Source organism: Microtus oregoni, unplaced genomic scaffold (genome assembly GCF_018167655.1).
Source record: "Microtus oregoni isolate MIOR12 unplaced genomic scaffold, Mior012 000004F_ref0000308, whole genome shotgun sequence".
NCBI classification, from domain to species: Eukaryota; Metazoa; Chordata; class Mammalia; order Rodentia; family Cricetidae; genus Microtus; species Microtus oregoni.
The window spans coordinates 65,768,354-65,791,344 of NW_024543063.1; the positions used below are offsets into that span (position 1 = coordinate 65,768,354).

Sequence of the window (22,991 nt, forward strand, 5' to 3'; positions counted from 1 at the left end):
GTGGTTTTAGTTAGCTTCAGATGTAGCCATCACAGTTGTTACGGGTGTAGCTTCTGTGATGCTCCTTGGAGACACAACCTCACAGCAAACTCACTGTTCTTCTGGTGCTTATAAAATTTTGCCCCCTCTTGGAAAGATCCCTTAGCATTTTGGGATCAGAGATCCTTAGCATGATATTTGAAGACGTTTAGGTACTACATTTGAGTTTGATTCTTAAAAATCAAGTAATCAATGGAACTTTTTCATTTGCTTAAAATAATTCATCAAAACTATTTAGGACACACCCTTCTCCAGGGTCTAGCCAGAGGTCTGTTCTTAGGAATCATATTGATTGAGGTGATCCAGAAAAACAAACATCGCATGTTCTTTCTTATATGAGCCTCCTAGCTCTAAATCTTCAGATGCAAATTCATAACTTAGAGTAACTGTAGAAACCAGGAAATTAAAAGGGGATCAATGAAGAGGGGAATAGCACATTACAAGTGATCTGAAGACGCGATTGGGAAAACCAGTCTTCCTATTTTCCTTTTTCTAATTCTTGAATTCTGATCATTGAAAAACATGTTACCTTCAGTACTTATTTTAATGGAAAATAATATTTATACAGCTACTTAATATTTTTATATTCTTTTGGGCGTTCGAGACAGGGTTTCTCTGTAACTTTTGGACCCTATTCTGGAACTTGCTCCGTAGACCAGGCTGGCCTCAAACTCACAGAGATCATCTGTCTCTGCCTCCCAAATGATGGGGTTAAAGGTGTGCACTACCACCGCCCGCCTTCCTTTTATATCTTTGTTCTGACAATTTTGTTTTCGTGTGATTAAAGTCAAAATAACCAGTTTAGACATTTCTCCTTCTATCACTCCAAAGAAAGACACTACTATAAAGTTTTAGTAAAACAAACATTGCATTTATATATATATTCCATGTGGTAAGTGAAGTGCTGAGATATTCTTAGAGTACTCTTGAAACAAATACTAAGTGTAATTCATCGGCATTTCCATTCCATGTCACTTTGCGGATGACAGCCTCACATCACCCGTAGCAGACATAATTAGTCCCAGAATTTCTACTCCGTAGCGAAAGGTTGCACATGGGATCTATTATGATGAGTCGGTAGATGCCGACTATCATTCTGATAAATGAATGGGTTTATTGGGCATGGTAATTATGGTCAGTGTTAGTTTTCAACTTGAACAAATCTAGAATCATCTGGGAGCTGAGTCTTTTAAGCATACTTGGGAAGGGTTGTCTTAATTTGCTAATTGCTGTGGGACAACCTGTACTAATTGTAGGCAGGGAACTCTAAATAGATAAAAGTGGGCAAAGCCAGCAGAGCACTGGCCTGTATGCCTTTATTGCTCTGTTCTGAACGTGCTGCAGTGTGACAGCTTCCTGGGGTCCTGCTGCTGGGACATACTTACTCTGACGGACTGCAACCTGAAACTGTGAGCTGCAGTGAACCCTTTCTTTCTCCAGCTGCTTTTATTTTTTCAACTTTTTTATTATTATTATTAAAAATTTCCACCTCCTCCCATTTCCATCCCCCTCTCCCCACACCAACTACCTCTCCCTCTCCAGTCCAAAGAGCAGTCAGGGTTCCCTGCCCTGTGGGAAATCCAAGGTCCTCCCCCCTCCATCCAGGTCTAGGAAGGTGAGCATCCAAACAGACTAGATTCCCACAAAGCCAGTACATGCAGTAGGATCAAAACCCAGTGCCATTGTCCTTGGCTTCTAAGTCAGCCCTCATTGTCCGCCATGTTCAGAGAGTCCGGTTTGATCACATGTTCCATCAGACACAGTTCAGCTGGCCTTGGTGAGCGCCCATTAGATCAGCCCCACCATCTCAGTGGGTGGGTGCACCCCTTGCGGTCCTGACTTCCTTGCTCATGTTCTCCCTCCTTCTGCTCCTCATTTGGACCTTGGGAGCTCAGTCCAGTTCTCCAATGTGGGTCTCTGACTCTATCTCCATCCATCGCCAGATGAAGTTTTTATAGTGATATGCAAGATATGCATCAATATGGCTATAGGATGGGGCCATTTCAGGCTCCCTCTCATCAGCTACCCAAGGAACTAGCTGGGGACATCTCCTTGGACTCCTGGGAACCCCTCTAGAGTCAAGTCTCTTGCCAACCCTAAAATGGCTCCCTTAATTAAGATATATACTTCCCTGCTCCCATATCCACCCTTCCTCCATCCCAACCCCCCCACCCCCAAGTTCCCAATTTTTGCCTGGCAATCTTGTCTACTTCCAATATCCAGGAGGATAACTATATGTTTTTCTTTGGGTTCATCTTCCTATTTAGTTTCTCTAGGATCACGAATTATAGGCTCAATGTCCTTTATTTATGGCTAGAATCCACTATGAGTAAGTACATACCATATTCATTTTGGGGGGTCTGGGTTACCTCACTCAGGATAGTGTTTTCTATTACCATCCATTTGCATGCAAAATTCAAGATATCATTGTTTTTTACCACTGAGTAGTACTTTAATGAATATATATATATTCCACATTGTCTTCATCCATTCTTCCATTGAGGGGCATCTAGGTTGTTTCCAGGTTCTGCCTATTACAAATAATGCTGCCATGAACATAGTTGAACAAATGCTTTTGTAGTATGATAGGGCATCTCTTGGGTATATTCCCAAGAGTAGTATTGCTGGATCCTGGGGTAGGTTGATCCCGAATTTCCTGAGAAACCGCCACACTGATTTCCAAAGTGGTTGCACAAGTTTGCATTCCCACCAGCAATGGATGAGTGTTCCCCTTACTCCACATCCTCTCCAGCAAAGGCTATCATTGGTGTTTTTGATTTTAGCCATTCTGACAGGTGTAAGATGATATCTCAAAGTTGTTTTGGTTTGCATTTCCCTGATCGCTAAGGAGATTGAGCATGATCTTAAGTGTCTTTTGGCCATTTGAACTTCTTCTATTGAGAATTCTCTGTTCAGTTCAGTGCCCCATTTTTTAATTGGGTTAATTAGCATTTCAAAGTCTAGTTTCTTGAGTTCTTTATATATTTTGGAGATCAGACCTTTGTCCATTGCAGGGTTGGTGCCGAGCTGCTTTTATTGAGGTGTTTAGTCATAGCAAAAGGGAAGGACACCAAGAGAAGTTTATATAAGAATTATAAAATTGCTACTTTAGATTCTTGACTTTTTTATATATACTCAGCATTTAAAGCTGAGTTGGATATGTTTAAGGAAAAATTGGAACACAGTGACCCTGAAGCCTATGTGTAGGTTTTTATATGATAAGTTCTTGACTTACAAATGAGTTTTTATAAAGCCATACCTCAGACTTAATTACACAGTCTCAAACTACTGCACAATTCACAGTTTTTAGCGATGCCTATTAGTGTGAATGCAAAATTATCCCTTTGAATGTAAAATTTCTGTAGACTAATGATGTCTTTTACACTGTTGCATGTATTTCATAATTTAATGGATATATTCAATGTTTGGTAATATAACACCACTTAGTTGAACATGTATCACTATACTTCTGCTCTGATTAGTATAACAACCTGTTTCCAGTGCCCTGTGAACTTCACAATCTCTTCATTCTTTGGTTTCTACAGCACTGTAGTAGTGACTACTGAAGACACTTTGTCTATTCTTAGACCTACTAGATTCATACATCTAATAGGATGGTAAAATATATTTCTCTCTGGCAAATTATACCTGAGAGAAATTCCCTGCTGTCAGTCAGAGCAATATAGAAGCCTCTGAATGATATAAAGGGACTAAATGTCCTGTGCTATTTTCAAACAAGTCTCACTCAAATTTTTAAGGTAGCCAAACTGTGTAGAATATACTGCAAAGCACATGCTATATGTATTTATGTAAGGATACTCAGGAAACGACTACCGTGCTGCCCCTGCAGAAGAGAACAGAGAAGAGCAGGGGAACGTGCTTTCTAATACTTACTAACCCCTTAATGGTTTTGAAAATACCAGAAGTGATCTTTAAAAACATACTTTTTCTTACAGTCTGGCAACATTGGCTAGATCTTTGTCCCATGCAACCTAACTTTTTTTTTTCCTTTTCAAATTAATTATTGAGGTGCCTTAAACTTGTTTTAATCTTATACTTCTCTTCATATAGCTCTATACAGTGAAGGCTAATTTTGTATTGATAGTCCTTTGATTTACAGCCAGCTATAAATCCTACATTGCGCCCAAATAAAATAATGACTAAATCATAGTAAATTAATTAGTGGTTAAAGAAGCTCAAAAGGTACCCCAAATTTAGAGGTTAAATTACTACTCCGATCACAGAAGGATTTAGCTCTAGACTTCCAAGCTCTCTAAACTTCAGACAGGGGGGTCTTCATGTGTGAGCGAGCATCAGAGTAGGTGATTTCAGGATGTTTGGTGTATCTGTCTCAGAAGATATATGCAGAATAGTAGCTCTCTAACCAAAAATCCAGGCAGATATAAAGAAACTGTGCCAGACAACCTGGTGATATCTATAAAGTTCACACTCAAGAACTATGCAATCAAATTACATTATTTTCAGAATGTCTCTAAGTGTTTTTTTTAGTTAACAGTTGCGTTTGGGACCAGTATGCATGGGAATTGGACATAGCAGTGGGTGTATTCCCTTCATGTGTATCTTTATTGATGAAAATACGTAGGTTTTTTGAGAAGCCAATGAACAGAAAACTCGGTAACTCGTGAGTTAAAGTTCTGCTGGCTAAAAGCCACTTAAAACTACATATATGTCCCCCATATTTAAAATTGGCTATATAATAATGTTACTGTGTGGATACATGTGTGTCTTAATCTCAATATAGATAACTATATAATAAAATCAAAAACTGCCTTTTAAAATATTGATTATTTAGAGTTGACAATGTAGCTCAGGGCTAGAATACTTACCTGATATGTGGAGACACCCGAGTTCAGTCCCCGAAGCATCATCATCATCATCAATAACAATAATAATAACTCTGAATAAGTTTTCAAATGACTTTAAATCAGGATTGACTTTAATAATTATGTATAATAACATCTAATCACAAAGGAGTTTGCAATTTAAAACAAGACTCAGAGAAATAAAGTAAAGCAAGATACAGTGTTAAGGATGGAGTGTTACTTTGTAATGATTCACCTTCATTATAAAGCTATGTGTCCAGTTGTTGGTTTTGTCTGGATAGATGGAATTATTTAACAAATAGGAACTTTAGTTATCACACAAGAAGATGTTTTCCTGGGCTGTTCATAGACTCCCGAATTCCCTTTTGACAGATGGAGATGGACATATGGATCACTTGCTGCCGGGCTGTGAAGATAAAGACTGTCAGAAGAGTGCCATATACTTAATGAGATCTGGAACAGGGCAGGTATGTCAGCTCTGGGGTGCTAGGAATGATGTTATGTGCCTGAAAAGTCTTAAACGTTAGAAAACATGTTAAAAGAAGCAGAACAGAATAAAATACAAAATTATATTATAGAATTATTCATTTTACCTAAGTAAAATACATTTAAATCTTTTCATTCTTTCATTGAAGTAGAAAATGCTGCTGTGTTGATTTTTAGTGACGAAACCCCATTCTGGATCTTGTAGTTAAATTAAATGTAGCATTTTAGATGTCAGCAATATAGAAAGCACATTATAATAAAAACTTACGAGGAAGATGATTCCGCACCTAGAGCAACTCCTGGTTTGTTTCCATGTGCAGATCCATCCCATTTCTCATGCGGACTTGTTGCCCCTTACTTAATAGTTTAGAATTATGAGAGTCACGGTGGAGGATTAATATGGAAATAATAGGTCATGACACTTTTAGAGTTAACCAGCTGTATTTTCTTGGGGCGTTAATAAATAATAGGATACCATGCTGACTTTTATAGCCCTTTTGAGTAGGAAACACTACATTTTATATTCAAAAACTTGATAAAAAATTTTGTACATTCAGCATTTTAAAAATCATTGAATTATTTTATTATCTTTGACTATATTTGGATAGTCATGAGTCATTTAGAACACTAGCTCAAGAGACTTCTCATGATTGGCTCATAGGAATAAAAATATACAACAAGAATACTTGAAAATTATATAGTTAACCAGGTATGGTGGTACATACCCTTAATCCCAGTACTTAGGTAGCAGAGGCAGGCAGATCTGAGTTTGAGACCAGCCAGTTCTACAGAGTGAGTACAGGATAGCCAGAGCTATACAAAGCAACCTGCTTTGAAAAAAGGGGGGGAGGGGGAGTAAAGAAAGAAAAAAGAAAATGATATAATTACCTATATCTACAAAGACAAATATCATGTTCTTTGATGAGTGTTATAGATAATGAATTGAGTGGGAAAAAATTAGCAGTTATTTTAACAGAAACTCTTTATCTCTGTATATTTATCCCCCATTCATGAATTCTTGACTACTTCAAAAATTTGGGGTTTTTTGGGTTTGGTTTCTTATTGCATTTCGTTGTTGTTTGTTTGTGGTTTAGGGTTTCTTTTTGTTGTTTTTGTTTTGTTTTGTTTTGTTTTTCCATTTTTTTTATTGAGAAAAGGAGAAAAAAAAACAAGTTTCCACCTCCTCCCAGCCTCCCATTTCCCTCCCCCTCCTCCCACCCTTCTCCCACTCCTCCCACCCTTCTCCCCCTCCCCCCACTCCTCTCCCCCTCCCTCTCCAGTCCAAAGAGCAGTCAGGGTTCCCTGCCCTGTGGTAAGTCCTAGGTCCTCCCCTCTCCGTCCATTCCTAGGAAGGTGAACATCCAAACTGGCTAGGCTCCCACAAAGCCAGCACATTACGTAGGTTCAAAACCCCGTGCCATTGTCCTTGGCTTCTAATCAGCCCTCATTGTTCGCCATGCTCAGAGAGTCCAGTTTTATCCCATGCTTTTTCAGTCACAGTCCAGCTGGCCTTGGTGAGCTCCCAATAGATCAGCTCCACTGTCTCAGTGGGTGGGTGCTCCCCTCGTGGTCCCGACTTCTTTGCCCATGTTCTCCCTCCTTCTGCTCCTCATTGGGACCTTGGGAGCTCAGTCCAGTGCTCCAGTGTGGGTCTCTGACTCTATCTCCATCCATCACCAGATGAAGGTTCTATGATGATATGCAAGATATTTGTCAGTATTGCTATAGGATAGGGTCATTTCAGGTTCCCTATCCTCAGCTGCCCAAGGAACTAACTGGGGACCTCGGCTTGGGCATCTGGGAGCCACTCTAGGTTCAAGTCTCTTGCCAACTCTAAGGTGGCTCCCTTAACGAAGAATTGTGCTTCCGTGCTCCCCTATCTAACCTTCCTTTATCCCAATCCTCCTTTTTCCCCAAGTTCCCCGCATTCTCCCCTTCTCCCTTTTCTCTCCCCATCTCCCCTTACCCCCATCCCACCCCACTCCCAAGATCCCAATTTTCTCCCCGGCAATTTTGTCTATCTCCCATAGCCAATAGGATAACTATATGTTTTTCCTTGGGTTCACCTTCTTATTTAGCTTCTTTAGGTTGACCAATTGTAGACTCCGTGACCCTTATTTATGGCTAGAAACCAATTATGAGTGAGTACATCCCATATTCATCTTTTTGGGTCTGGGTTACCTCAATCAGGATAGTGTTTTCTATTTCCATCCATTTGCATGCAAAATTTGAGAAGTCATTGTTTTTTACCGCAGCGTAGTACTCTAATGTGTAGATATTCCACACTTTCTTCCTCCATTCTTCCATTGAAGGGCATCTAGGTTGTTTCCAGGTTCTGGCTATTACAAATAATACTGCTATGAACATAGTTGAACAAATGCTCTTGTCATATGATAGGGCATCTCTTGGGTATATTCCCAGGAGTGGTATTGCTGGGTCCAGGGGTAGGTTGATCCCGAATTTCCTGAGAAACCGAAACACTGATTTCCACAGTGGTTGCACAAGTTTGCATTCCCACCAGCAATGGATGAGGGTACCCCTTCCTCCACAGCCCCAACAGCAAAGGCTATCATTGGAGTTTTTTATTTTAGCAATTCTGACAGGTGTAAGATGATATCTCAAAGTTGTTTTGATTTGCATTTCCATGATCGCTAAGGAGGTTGAGCATGACCGTAAGTGTCTTTTGGCCATTTGAACTTCCTCTGCTGAGAATTCTATGTTCAGTTCAGTGCCCCATTTTTTAATTGGGTTAATTAGCATTTTAAAGTCTAGTTTCCTGAGTTCTCTATATATTTTGGAGATCAGACCTTTGTCTTTTGCGGGGTTGGTGAAGGTCTTCTCCCAGTCAGTAGGCTGCCTTTTTGTCTTGGTGACAGTGTCCTTTGCTTTACAGAAGCTTCTCAGTTTTAGTAGGTCCCATTTATTCAATGTTGCCCTTAATGTCTGTGCTGTTGGGGTTACACATAGGAAGCGATCTCCTGTGCCCATCTCCTGTAGGGTACTTCCCACTCTCTCTTATATCAGGTTCAATGTGTTCTGACTGATAGTGAGGTCTTTAATCCATTTGGACTTGAGTTTTGTGCATGGTGATAGATATAGGTCTATTTTCATTCTTCTACAGGTTGACATCCAGTTATGCCAGCACCATTTGTTGAAGATGCTTTCTTTCTTCCATTGTATACTTTTGGCTCCTTTATCAAAAATGAGGTGTTCATAGGTTTGCGGGTTAAAACTCAGGTCTTCTATACGATTCCATTGGTCGACTTCTCTGTTTTTATGCCAGTACCACACTGTTTTCATCACTGTAGCTCTGTAATAGAGTTTGAAGTCAGGGATGGTAATGCCTCCAGACAATCCTTTATTGTATAGGATTGTTTTGGCTATCCTGGGTTTTTTGTTTTTCCATATAAAGTTGATTATTGTCCTCTCAAGATCTGTGAAGAATTTTGATGGGACCTTGATGGGGATTGCATTGAATCTATAAATTGCCTTTGGTAGAATTGCCATTTTTACTATGTTGATCCTCCCAATCCAAGAGCAAGGGAGGTCCTTCCATTTTCTGGTATCCTCTTCAGTTTCTTTCTTCAATGCCTTAAAGTTCTTGTCAAATAGATCTTTCACTTCCTTGGTTAGAGTTACCCCAAGATATTTTATGCTGTTTGTGGCTATCATGAAAGGTGAAGCTTCTCTGATTTCCCTCTCTGCTTCCATATCCTTTGTGTATAAGAGGGCGACTGATTTTTTGGAGTTGATCTTGTATCCTGCCACATTACTAAAGGTGTTTATCAGCTGTAAAAGTTCTTTGGTAGAGTTTTGGGGGTCGCTTATGTACACTATCATATCATCTGCAAATAACGAAAGTTTAACTTCTTCCTTTCCAATTCGAATCCCCTTGATCCCCTTATGTTGTCTTATTGCTATTGCTAGAACTTCAAGCACTATATTGAAGAGGTATGGCGAGAGTGGACATCCTTGTCGTGTTCCTGATTTTAGTGGGATGGCTTTGAGTTTCTCTCCGTTTAATTTGATGTTAGCTGTCGGCTTGCTGTATATAGCTTTTATTATATTTAGGTATGACCCTTGTATCCCTAATCTCTCCAATACTTTTATCATAAAGGGATGTTGAATTTTGTCAAATGCTTCTTCAGCATCTAATGAAATGATCATATGGTTTTTTTCTTTCAGTTTATTTATATGCTGGATTACATTGATAGATTTTCGTATGTTGAACTAGCCCTGCATCTCTGGGATGAAGCCTACTTGATCATAATGGATAATTTTTCTAATGTGTTCTTGGATTCAGTTTGCCAGTATTTTGTTGAGGATTTTTGCATCGATGTTCATGAGTGAGATTGGTCTATAATTTTCTTTCTTGGTTGAGTCTTTGTGCGGTTTTGGTATCAGGGTAATTGTAGCTTCATAAAAGGTATTTGGCAATGCCTCTTCTGTTTCTATATTGTGAAATACATTAAGGAGTATAGGTATTAGTTCTTCTTGGAAGTTCTGGGAGAATTCCGCATTGAAACCATCTGGTCCTGGGCTTCTTTTGGTAGGGAGGTTTTTGATAACCTCTTCTAATTCTTCGTGACTAACAGGTCTATTTATATTGTTCACCTGGTCCTGGTTTAACTTTGGTATATGGTATTTATCTAAAAACGTGTCCATTTCCTTTACATTTTCCAGTTTTGTGGCATATAGGCTTTTGTAGTAAGATCTAATGATTCTCTGAATTTCCTCTGTGTCTGTGGTTATGTCCCCCTTTTCATTTCTGATCTTATTAATTTGCAAATTCTCTCTCTGCCGTTTGATTAGTTTGGATAGGGGTTTACCAATCTTGTTGATTTTCTCCAGAAACCAGCTTTTTGTTTCATTGATTCTTCATATTGTTTTCTGTGTTTCTATTTTGTTGATTTCAGCCCTCAGTTTGATTATTTCCAGTCTTCTACTCCTCCTAGGTGAGTCTGCTTCTTTTTTTTCTAGAGCTTTCAGGTGGGCTGTTAAGTCTCCAATGTGAGCTTTCTCTGTTTTCTTTAAGTGGGCACTTAGTGCTATGAACTTTCCTCTTAGGACTGCTTTCATAGTGTCCCATAAGTTTGAGTATGTTGTTTCTTTATTTTCATTGAATTCAAGGAAGACTTTAATTTCTTTCTTAATTTCTTCCTTAATCCAGGTATCGTTCAGTAGTTGACTGTTCAGTTTCCATGAATTTGTAGGCTTTCTGGGAGTAGGATTGTTGTTGAATTCTAACTTTAATCCATGGTGATCTGATAAGACACAGGTGGTTACTAATATTTTTTTGTAACTGTGGATGTTTGCTTTGTTACCGACTATGTGGTCGGTTTATTGAGAAGGTTCCATGAGCTGCAGAGAAGAAGGTATATTCTTTCCTATTTGGGTGGAATGTTCTATAGATGTCTGTTAAGTCCATTTGATTCATTACCTCCATTAATTCTCTTATTTCTCTGTTAGGTTTCTGTCTGATTGACCTGTCCATTGGTGAGAGAGGAGTGTTGAAGTCTCCTACTATTAGTGTGTGCGGTTTGATGGCTGCCTTGAATTTTAGCAATGTTTCTTTTATGTACGTGGGTGCTTTTATATTAGGGGCATAGATGTTCAGAATTGAGACTTCATCCTGATGAACTGTTCCTGTTATGAGTATAAAATGCTCCTCTCCATCTCTTCTGATTGATTTAAGTTTGAAGTCTACTTTGTTAGAGATTAGTATGGCCACACCTGCTTGTTTCTTAGGTCCATTTGCTTGATAAGCCTTTTCCCAGCCCTTTACTCTGAGTAGGTGCCTGTCTTTGTGGTTGAGGTGTGTTTCTTGTAAACAGCAGAATGTTGGATCCTGTTTTCTTATCCAATCTCTTAGCCTGTGCCTTTTAATAGGTGAGTTCAGTCCATTGACATTAAGTGATATTAATGACCAGTGGTTTTTAACTCCGGTCATTTTTTTAGTCGTAGAGTTTGTGTGTTTCCCTTCTTTGATTTGTGTTGGTGAAGGGTCTCTAGATATCTGACTTATTGTGGTCATTGTTGGACTCCTTGGTTAGTGATTATCCTTCTATTACTTTCTGTCAGGCTGGATTTGTGGCTGCATATTGTTTATATTTGTTTTTATCCTGGAAAATTTTATTTTCTCCATTTATAGTGAACGAAAGCTTGGCTGGGTATAGTAATCTGGGCTTGCATCCATGGTCTCTCAGTTTCTGCAGTACATCTATCCAGGACCTTCTGGCTTTCATGGTTTCCATGGAGAAGTCAGGTGTAAGTCTGATAGGTTTACCTTTATAAGTAATTTGGCCTTTTTCCTTTGCAGCTCTTAATATTCTTTCCTTATTCTCTATGCTTTGTGTTTTGATAATTATATGGTGAGGGGATGTTTTTTTTTTTTTTTGATCCAGCCTATTCGGTGTTCTGTATGCTTCTTGAACCTTCATAGGTATATCTTTCTTTAGGTTGGGAAAGTTTTCTTCTATAATTTTTTTTTTTGATTTTTCGAGACAGGGTTTCTCCGTAGCTTTTGGTTCCTGTCCTGGAACTAGCTCTTGTAGACCAGGCTGGCCTCGAAGTCACAGAGATCCGCCTGCCTCTGCCTCCCGAGTGCTGGGATTAAAGGCTTGCGCCACCACCGCCCGGCCCTATAATTTTATTAAATATATTTTCTGGACCATTGAGCTGCACTTCTTCTCCTTCTTCTACTCCTATTATTCTTAGGTTTGGTCTTTTTATTGTATCCCATATTTCCTGAATATTTTGTGATAAGAGTTTGTTGGACTTGCTGTTTTCTTTGATCAGTGTGTTTATTTTCTCTATGGTATCTTCAGAATCTGAGATTCTTTCTTCTAACTCTTGTATTCTGTTGGTTATGCTTGTTTCTGTAGACTCTGTTTGTTTACTTAAATTTTCCATGTCCAGCCAGCCCTCTGTTTGTGTTTTCTTCTTTGCCTCCATTTCAGTTTTCAAGTCTTGAACTGTTTCCATTATCTGTTTGATTGTTTTTCCTTGGTTTTCTAGGGTATCATTCACTGATTTATTCAATTCTTCAAACTTTCTGTTATATTTCTCATCCATTTCTAAAAGGGCGTTTTTTACATGCTGTTTAAGGGCATCAATCACTTTCATTAAGTCAATCTTTTCTACTTCTTCTTGATTAAGGTGTTCATGTCCTCCCGTTGTGAGGTCGCTTGTTTCTGGTGGCTTCATGTTGCTTTTCAGCTTGTTGGGCGAATTCTTGCCTTGGCGTCTGCCCATCTCTTCTTCCAAATGCTCCCTTATGGATCTTCTTTTACCGGATCAGGTCACCTTGCCTACCCAACGCTGGCTCTCCCCAACATTGGCTCTCCTGGCGCCGAGAGATCAGGTCTCCGTGCTGGTTGGGCAGGTCCCAAAGAAAGCGCCTACCCTGCTTGGTGCAGGCAGGCGATAGAAACAAAGGGACTCCCGCCCGCTTGGGTGCCCCGAGGATTCGGACCCAGTGTCCATACAGGCTGGGCTGGGTGATGTTATGTGCCGAAAGAGGGCGGTGGGGCCGAAGTGGGGAGGGTTCTGGATGGGAGCTGGGTGGGCTAAGAAGAAAGAGGCGGTATGCAGGGAGTGGAGGCCCTGCAGAGCTTGTTTTTGTTTTTTGAGACGGTCTCTGGCTCTGGCTTTCCTGAAACTCACTACATAGAACAGGTTGACCTTGAACTCATGGAGATCCACTTATCCCTGCCTTCTGAGCACTAAGATTAAAGGTGTACAACCCCACACTGTACCTGGTTTCAGAAATTTGTAAAAATTTAAAGTTTTGTGAAATTTCCAGCTTTCTTGCAACAATTTTGTTTTTTCAAAATCAGGTGAAATTATTTACATTTTTGTTTTATGAAGTTCACAAAATACAAAGTAGTACTTTTCCTTAAATAAATTTATTCAATGTCTTTGTCATTAAAGTTCCTCCTTCCTCTACACATGGCAAGTCATACTTTCTTAGAAAAACTTATAAAACATTGGAGATACTCTTTTTTTTGCTAGACCTTTGTTTTTTAAAGATGCCATTTTAATATACTTTGATTTACAGCAATAAAAATTAATGAAGTGCTTCTGAAGAAGAAAACTGCATGTGTGTGCATGTGTATGTATGTTGGCCACTACCATTTGAAGTCTGCTCTACCTGCTTCCTCTTAAGACATGTCCAGGTTCAGTGCTAGCATAGGGACTCTTATGGGAGCATGGGCACATCTGTGATGTTAGTGCCATGATTTCTAGTCTTCAGATTTTAGTGTTATATTAATTTATCGGAGGGTGAAAAGAGCTGTGCAATCAGAAGAGGAGGGGAGAAGATCAATTTAAAGCCAACCTGTTCTTTTCTGTTCTTTAATGGTAATCATGTAGAAATATGAAGAGTTACTGAAAACTTTGCTCCCAGTTATTTTAGCCCATCCTCCTTGTCTGTACTTTGCCTGTTAGGTGAGGACGGAGCTTGTTCATTCCCGAGGTTGAATACATGTTGTGAGGGAGCTGTGGCTCTGTGTGCTGTTCATGCAAAGATGCTCATGACAATGCCTGTGGAAAACCAGCTCCCCAGTGTCCTACACATACATCAAAGTAAATTGTATTAGCCTATCATTGCATGAAGATGAAGAAGTAAAATGAGGCTGTTTCCAGCATTTTTAATAGATCATTCCTTTGTGAATGATGACTTTTTCTGAAGTGATTATTATGATTATTCTTTTTTTTTTCTCTTTATCCTTAGTGGGTTCCTGTGCTTCAGGATTTTAGCAACAAGGGTACACTCTGGGGCTTTGTGCCATTTTTGCATGAAGAAAAGCCAACTTCAATACCAATTCCAATCACCCTTCACATTGGAGACTACAATATGGATGGCTACCCAGATGCTCTTGCCATATTAAGGAATACTTCTGGAAGGTATGGAGAGTAAATTCATGGCACACACTTGTAAAATGCCTTTACCACAGCAGCTTGTGACTGACAGCACTTAAGCTGGTACAGTCTCTCCAAGAAGCAATTGGTGGGCTCAGCTTATGCTTCCTTGTGTGGTCAGTGAACTCATCGCATGACTTAGGAAACATTCTTTCTACAGACTCATTTTCTATTGAGAAAAAAATAAGCATTCACTGTAAAATGAAAAGTTATTTTTTTATTCAGCTTTGTTTTTTCTAAAGACAAATGACAGTACATTTTGAGGATGAAGATTGGTGATTAAGAATTGATTCTAGCTTGAGTTTCAGCCTAGCACTTTCTGTGTGATCTTGGACAGGTCACCTAAACTCATGAAGTGTGAAATGAGAGTAATAATTATACCTCTGGCATAAATGAGGTAAAGTAAATGGACAAGCCATTTAGGAAGATACTCTGTGCGTATCAGTGCTCTTTAAGTAAATATTATCTATGACTACTTGTTTTCTAAAAACACTAGAATTCCCAACGTGATTATTGATACGATTTATGTATATATGAGGTATGTAACTATGCTCATTATATAACCTGTGATTTGGACACTGTGGCAACTCTTTTCTTTTAAAAGATACTAGAAGATAAGCTGAAATTCATAATTATCCCAATGTTGCTAGACTCCATGACTGTGACTTCCACTAAGTTCCTCTTGTTTTGTTGACCTTACAATTAGTTGTATTCTTGGAGAGTAATCTTTCCTGTGCTGCTTACCCACAGTTCATCTAAACATTATTTCATTGTTTACTTGAAAACACCCTGAGTACCTCTAAAATACCTTTAGAAAGCTGTGAGTAATCATTACACTGTGTCAGGGTTTGTGTGGACAAGAGAGCCGTGAGGATAATTCTTCTTAACAATACACTGACTGGCATTGTGCTACCTGGAAGGGTTACCACGAGATCACATATTCCAGAGCAGTGCACATGTAACAAGATCTGTCCTTTTTGGAGAGAAGAACAAAAGCATAAAGTCTCATGAAAACAAAGGAACATAAAATTGCTTTATTATGGACATAGCTGTATTTACGAAATGATACATTTTAAATTCATTCAAACCTGATTTCTCATCCTTAGAAGAGCATCCAAATAATTTATATTTTCCTTTTAAAAAGGTTTTAAAAATTTTAAAGTTTTGTCAATTTTTCTCTTTTAAACTTTCAAATACTTAACATGCGTGCTTTAACTTTTAGCTTATAGTGATGGTATACATAGCTGCTCAACTGACACAAAATGAATTTGCAGCAAGAAATCCTAATTTCCAAAGCAAGCATAGGAGTAGGTTTGGTTTGGTTTTGCTTTTATGTCTACTCCGGGCATGGTACCATCTTATTCCAAAAAAGGCTGAGACAGGTGGAACTTGAGTTTAAAGTCAATGAGACTATATAAGTTAATCCTGTCTCTAAAACCAAATTTTAAGAAGTCTAGATAGTTTTATAAATGTAACTGTTAGGAGCCTAGAGTTTAGTTTCTTATCTGATGTTTTAGCATAGATGAGACTGGACGGGTAAATTTCATCATATCTCAGTGTCAGTTGAACCGCCAGCTGGGAAACATCTAATTCTGCATTAAAAAGTCTTGAAAATACAGAATAAGAAAAGAAACATGGCATGTATTTGAATCATACCCCACATGGATTTACTTTTGTTTAAGAGTTATTTATAACTTTCCCTGGCCTCAAGACTAGCAGTGCTGTGAGTATCTGTGCTGAGTGCTGTGTCTAAGTCCCCAAGGATTGCCAGCTCAAAGTGGAGATTTCCTTTTGCCTGTAATTTTTGGAAATCAGATAGGGAGCAACCAGAGTAGATGATTTGTCATGAAAAACTATTTTGAGACCATGGTTCAGTTTGTTTTGTGCTTTTTCTTGTTGTTAAGAAAAGGATTGCATAAATATGGTGATGCTGACCTGTAATCCCTCACTCAGAAGGTGGAGGCAGGAGGATCAGAAGTTCTTGGCCACTCTTGTCTACCCAGTGATTTTGAGGCTGACCATATACGTGAGATTTTGTCTCCAAAACAATAAAATCCCGTTGTTGTGACTATTTATTGTAACTGCTAATAGGATTTGGGAAGAGTTTCATTATCTTAATTAATTGCAAGCCAATTGAACAGAGCTTCCTGGGCCTTCTTGGGCTTTTATAGGAAAAGAAAACCTATTAGTAGCAAAGAGAGCAAAGTCTAAGACTCATCCATGAGAAAATATTGTTCAATTCCAGTAAATAAGTAACCAAATAGAATGTATTACCTGAGAGCCAGACACATGAAAAAGCTCCTATACCCAAGGCTAGTGACCATTATGAGTCCTAGGAACTGGAAACAGCAAGGTAACCATTAGAAACTGACACTTTGTCAAAGACATGATTCCTGGTAACTTCTGGTGTCCATGTTGGCTAGTTAAACCGTCCAATTGTAATCTGCATTTTCAACTGCAACCTCTGCTTTATGAATTAATTTAGCTTGATGTTGATAACCTTATCTCTCAGCAAGAAAGGATACCTTAGACTCCAGATGCTCTGTTTTGAAGGGCAAAGAGGTTCACACTACAGGTTCCTGCCTTTCTAACACTTGTTTTTAATTTTTACTATGAAAAATAACAGATTTTCTTCATCATTTAAAATAACACATTTCTAAATTTAAATTTAGTAACTCAAATAGCTCATAGTTTCTGTTTTAAGTAAAATTTTCCTTTATTTTTTTCTATGGATGTGGGAAATATAAATGCTTCCTAACTTGCAACAAACATTATACAATAAGCATCTCATATACTTCCTGGGAATGTTTGCTGTTTTTTGGTAAAATCAATTGTGGTTAGCTATGTCACATACCATGATAGTGTTTCTAACTGTTCAAATGTTATTTAAGAAGAATAGCCTGTTTTTAATACTATAGCCTACATTATTTGCTCTTCGTTGCAGTGATCATATTTTTAAAGCATACAACAAAAATTTATTTTTAAGAAACTATTGAAATCACCATCCGAATCAAGAATTTTAACAGTCTCTTAGTTCTCTACCCATGCGTCACTCCTAATGATGGCATTTCACTTACTGACTGATCTTCCCACTTTGTTGATATAGTTATTGACCCATAATTTCAAGATTTGATAATTTCTTGGGTTAGCATTATGAACTGTGTCTTTTATCCTTTCTTAAATTTATGTTATTTTACTGGGGAAGAAGGGCTGAGCAGCTGAGAGCACTTACTGTTTCTACAGAGGACTTGATTTGTTTCTGGAGACCCACATGGTGGCTCATAACTACCTATAACTCTGATTCCAAGAATCCAGTGCTCTCTTCTGACCTTCATGGGCACTAGGCATGTGATGTATATTCATTCATATGTTGCTGAAAACACTTATACATAAAGTAATATGTGTAAATCTTTAAAAAACGTTTATGTCATTTTTCTAGGTGGATTCTCAAGTAACTCCCTAGAAAAGTTTCCATTCTCTAAGATCTTCCCAGTCTTTTTTTTTTATTGAGAAAAGGAAAAAAAAAGTTTCCCCCTCCTCCCAGCCTCCCATTTCCCTCCCCCTCCTCCCATCCTTCTCCCCCTCCCCCCACTCCTCTCACCCTCCCTCTCCAGTCCAAAGAGCAGTCAGGGTTCCCTGCCCTGTGGATGTCCAAGGTCCTCCCCCCTCCATCCATGTCTAGGAAGGTGAACATCCAAACTGGCTAGGCTACCACAAAGCCAGAACATGAAGTAGGATCAAAACCCCGTGCCATTGTCCTTGGCTTCTCATCAGCCCTCATTGTTCACCATGTTCAGAGAGTCCGGTTTTATCCCATGCTTTTTCAGTCATAGTCCAGCTGGCCTTGGTGAGCTCCCAATAGATCAGCCCCACTGTCTCAGTGGGTGGGTGCACCCCTCGTGGTCCTGACTTCCTTGCTCATCTGCTCCCTCCTTCCACTCCTCATTGGTACCTTGGGAGCTCAGTCCAGTGCTCCAGTGTGGGTCTCTGTCTCTATTTCCATCCATCACCAGATGAAGGTTCTATGGTGATATGCAAGATATTTGTCAGTATTACTATAGGATAGGGTCGTTTCAGGTTCCCTATCCTCATCTGCCCAAGGAACTAACTGGGGACATCGCCTTGGGCTCCTGGGAGCCACTCTAGGTTCAAGCCTCTTGCCAACCCTAAGGTGGCTCCCTTAACTAAGAATTGTGCTTCCATGCTCCCCTATCCAACCTTCCTTTATCCCAATCATCCTGTTTCCCCAAGTTACCCCCATCCTCCCCTTCTCCCTTTTCTCTCCCCATCTCCCCTTACCCCCATCCCACCCCACCCCCAAGATCCCAATTTCCTCCCCGGCAATTTTGTCTACTTCCCATAGGCAAGAGGATAACTATATGTTTTTCCTTGGGTTCACCTTCTTATTTAGCTTCTTTAGGTTCACCAATTGTAGACTCTGTGACCCTTATTTATGGCTAGAAACCAATTATGAGTGAGTACATCCCATGTTCATCTTTTTGGGTCTGGGTTACCTCACTCAGGATAGTGTTTTCTATTTCCATCCATTTGCATGCAAAATTTGAGAAGTCATTGTTTTTTACCGCAGCGTAGTACTCTACTGTGTATATATTCCACACTTTCTTCCTCCATTCTTCCATTGAAGGACATCTAGGTTATGAACATAGTTGAACAAATGCTTTTGTCATATGATCGGGCATCTCTTGGGTATATTCCCAAGAGTGGTATTGCTGGGTCCAGGGGTAGGTTGATCCCGAATTTCCTGAGAAACCGAAACTTTTAAAGATTTGTTTATTATGTAGACAGTATTCTGTCTGCATGTATGCCTGCAGGCCAGAAGAGGGCACCAGATCTCATTACAGATGGTTGTGAGCCATCATGTGGTTGCTGGGAATTGAACTCAGGACCTTTGGAAGAGCAGGCAGTGCTCTTAACCACTGAGCCATCTCTCCAGCCCAATCTTCCCAGTCTTAAAAGTCGTTTTATTTTCCTTAAAGTTCATTCACCATTGAATCTTAACTCACTTTTTCTATTAGAAAACCTCATGTAATCTATTACTCTGGTGCAGATCACCTGTGCCCTTCTGTCTAAGATCCTAGACTGGTGCTTCATTTAACTGTTGTCAAAGTTACTCTGTTGGGTCCAATTATATCTCATGTCATTGTCCTTTTTATTAATTTCTTCTCTTCATTTTCTTTTAAGCTTGTACTAGAAAGGCCTTGATCTATTCTGCTTTTTTCTGCCCCTACCCTTTAATGTTGTTTGCCCTTCTTCTTTTACACAGTGTTATAGAAAAGTCTTTTGCTCAACTGAGAAACTATTTTTATTATAAAAGTAAATAAGGCAAAACTAGGATTTATTCTCTTTATCATGAACAGGACCTTCTGATGTGTCAGTATCTTACCCCTCCCCACTTTCTGGCCCTCTTCCTTTTCCCAGCATTCCCTTCTCTCCCCTCTCTTTTTTGATCTGTGCTGAGGATCAAACCTACAAAATCACTCTACTACTAAATGTCATTCACAGTTCATCACTTCTTAACCAAGCACCCTTGCATTTGCTGCATTATATCAAACTTGAACTTCATAGAATAGACTGCAGTTGGTGTGGTTTTGTCTGTCTCAGTGCACTTGTGATGGTTAGTTAAGTATCAACTCCCACAACCTACAGTCATCTGAAAAGAGACTCTCAGTTGAGGAATTATCTGGGTCAAGTTGGTCTGTGGGCACATCTTGTAAGGGATTGATAGGACGACCCGGCCCACTGTACTGTGCCATCCCTAAGCAGAGAATCCCTGCCTGTGTAAGAGTGAGAGCAGCTAAGCAGACAGCATGGACATATGCTTTTCTGCTATTGACCGTGATGTGAGGCTTGAGTTTCTGCCTTAACTTCCACTTAATGATGGACTGTCACCTGTAATTGTAAGCCAAATAATCCCTTCGCTTACATAAGTTATCTTTTGTTAGGGGATTTTATCACAGCAACAGAAATGAAAGTAGAACTGGGCCAAACCTTTTAATTTTTAATAGATTTTTATACAATATATTCCTATTACAATTGACCCTCCCCCAACTCCTCCTAGATTCTCCCCATTTCCCCACCCACCCCAATCCACATTCTTTTTTTGTCACTCATTACAATACAAATAGTTTCTAAAATAACAATGGTAATAAAATAAGATAATTTTTTTAAAAAAATGACAAAACAAACAGGGAAAAAACGAGCCAAAGAAAGAAAGCACAAAAATACATACAAAAGTTGAGACGCACACATTCACATACATACACAGAAAAGGGGGGGGGAGCCATAAATATAAGCAAAAGATTTGAAAAGTAATGTAAAAGGTAAGGTGAGTTAGGAGACAGGGAAGGGGGAGGGCAAGGGGAAGGAAGGAGGGGAAGAGAAGGAAGGTAAAAGAGAAGAAACAAAGGCAAGGAAAGGAAGAGGGAAGGGAAAGGAAGCTGTCCAGATTTAAAAAAAAAAAAAACTCAAAAAATAACACTGAGTTCATTTTGTGTTGACCATCTACTGATGGATTTGGTCCAAGCTTAAGTCTGGTTTGTTTACACACTGAGATTCTATTGAAGAAAACCAACTGTTCTTTTGTAAACACTTATCAATTAGAGATAGCATCTATGCTAGGGACGGCATGTGTGTCCACTTCCTCTCTCAGAACTAGAACCCCATATGTCTTAAACCTGTGCAGGCCATGTAAGTGCTGCCACAGTCTCTGCAAGTTCACAAGTACATCAGTACTGTTGTGTCTAGAAGCCGTAGTTTCCTTGGTGTACTCCATCCAACTGACTCCTACAGTCTTTCAGGCCCAAACCTTTGAATAACTGTGTATACTTGGGAAACATTCACTAAAGGCAAACTAAATTTAAAGATAATAGAATGAGCATAGATATTGAAAGCCAGCCACATTATTTGTGAAAAATTTTAACACCCCTCAGCCATAGTAGCCTCATAAGCAGAACAAGTTCAACAGGAGTAATATTTTGTACCTCACAAGATTGTAAGGATCAAACTAAACAAGGTATTTATTTAAATATATTTATTGTGTATACAATATTCTGCCTGCAGGCCAGAAGAGGGCACCAGATCTCATTACAGATGGTTGTGAGCCACCATGTGGTTGCTGGGAATTGAACTCAGGACCTTTGGAAGGGCAGGCAATGCTCTTAACCACTGAGCCATCTCTCCAGCCCCCTAAACAAGGTATCCTTGTTCTGTACCCAGCACATAGTACGTAAGCAGCCTAGTGAGTGATGTGCTACTCCACACATGGTCTCACGACCCCTGGGAAAGTCCCCATCTGAGCATCTAGTCAGTGACATACTTCTGTGCACTTTCTCAGGGCAGGATCTGGATTCGTGCTCTGCGGGACTCTGGGGAGTATTCAAATGAAGAGCCCTGCAGAGTAGCTGAAGCCTCTGTTAAGACTGAATCACCATCACATTGCTCCCTCTAACTACCCTGATCCCTTGTCTTCCTCAAAGACAATGGTCCATCTCTCTCCTCCTTCCTTGAAAGCCAAACGTGAACAATGATTAGGTTAGTACTGAGCACCATTCTAATGCATGGGACTCAAACTCAAATGGCATGATTGGTTGCTTTCCTTTTTAACCAGCACTGTGGGGCCAATGATCTAGAAAAGCTAGAGACAAACTGATACGTAATTGGAATCTGAGAGGAATCGGAAATAACTTGGGTATGGTGGCACATTTGTTTAATCTTTGGAGGGTGAGAGACACAATTTTTTAATCTTATTAGCATTCGGGAGAGTCAGGAGCTCAAGGTCATGCTCAGCCACATAGCATGTTTGAGCAGAGCAGGGAGACTCTCACTCAAGTCTCTGGATAACATGACCCCCCCAGGAACTCACAAGAGACCATCCTTGCTGCAATCACACAAGGTTTATCGACAGGACAGGAACCAGTGCACTGGGGCCAAAACTCATTTCCCACTCAGGGGTAGAGAGTTTGACCCCGAGTAGCTGGGAGAAGGGGTATTTAAGGGAAGAAACCACAACCCAGTAATCCAAAAGGGCTAGGGAGGGAGGGCATCATTGGAAAATCCCGAAAATACCAATGATAATCACAAGGGGGTAACTCCCTGTTTCTCAGGATTATTCTCAAGATTATAATCTAACTTTATCTTCAGCTAGTTCCTGAAACAGTCACTGAACCAGCTATCCTAGATTTTTGGCTCTTCTCTTCCCACTAGATTTTTGGCTCTATTTTTTCTGCTAGAAGGGTCTGGATTCATTTGGGTTTTTCAAAAGAAAAGATATAACTTACCTTTGAGTACAAAAATATGACTGTATTACAGAGGAAGAACAGCATTGACCAGGGCCCAGACAGATTGTCTGGCAGGGAGCATGTACATAAAATTGCAAGAAATAGTATGTATGACACTTCTGAAATTCAGCTAAACAGTTGTCATTGTTTTTCTCTTCTTTTGCAGTAGAGAGTAATACTTGACCTTTAGATTACTTTTTGCTTTGGTTCTAAGTAAACTCCTATCACATATAGTTTTGATAATTTTCGATGATTTCACTTCTTCGGAATAAGTACTTCATTGAAAATTTTTTGAAATGTACATATGATTCAAGAAAATTTTGGGTGTCCATCTCCAGGTTTAAGAATGCTTCAGGGAAATCACCTTTCCCGTCAGTTAAGAAATATTTACTTCACTTGAGGA

The 22,991-nt window shown here is 39.5% G+C and overlaps 1 protein-coding gene across 1 annotated transcript in view; it reads left to right on the plus strand.

Annotated features, from left to right (window-relative positions):
• Nucleotides 1-22,991, plus strand: part of Itfg1 (integrin alpha FG-GAP repeat containing 1) — a 125,630-nt gene that overhangs the window by 66,234 nt on the left and 36,405 nt on the right. Inside the window, exons 9-10 of the mRNA XM_041649592.1 lie at nt 5,256-5,350; nt 14,104-14,276. Of these exons, the coding sequence (XP_041505526.1) occupies nt 5,256-5,350; nt 14,104-14,276 (268 nt within the window). The remainder of the gene's footprint in view (nt 1-5,255; nt 5,351-14,103; nt 14,277-22,991) is intronic.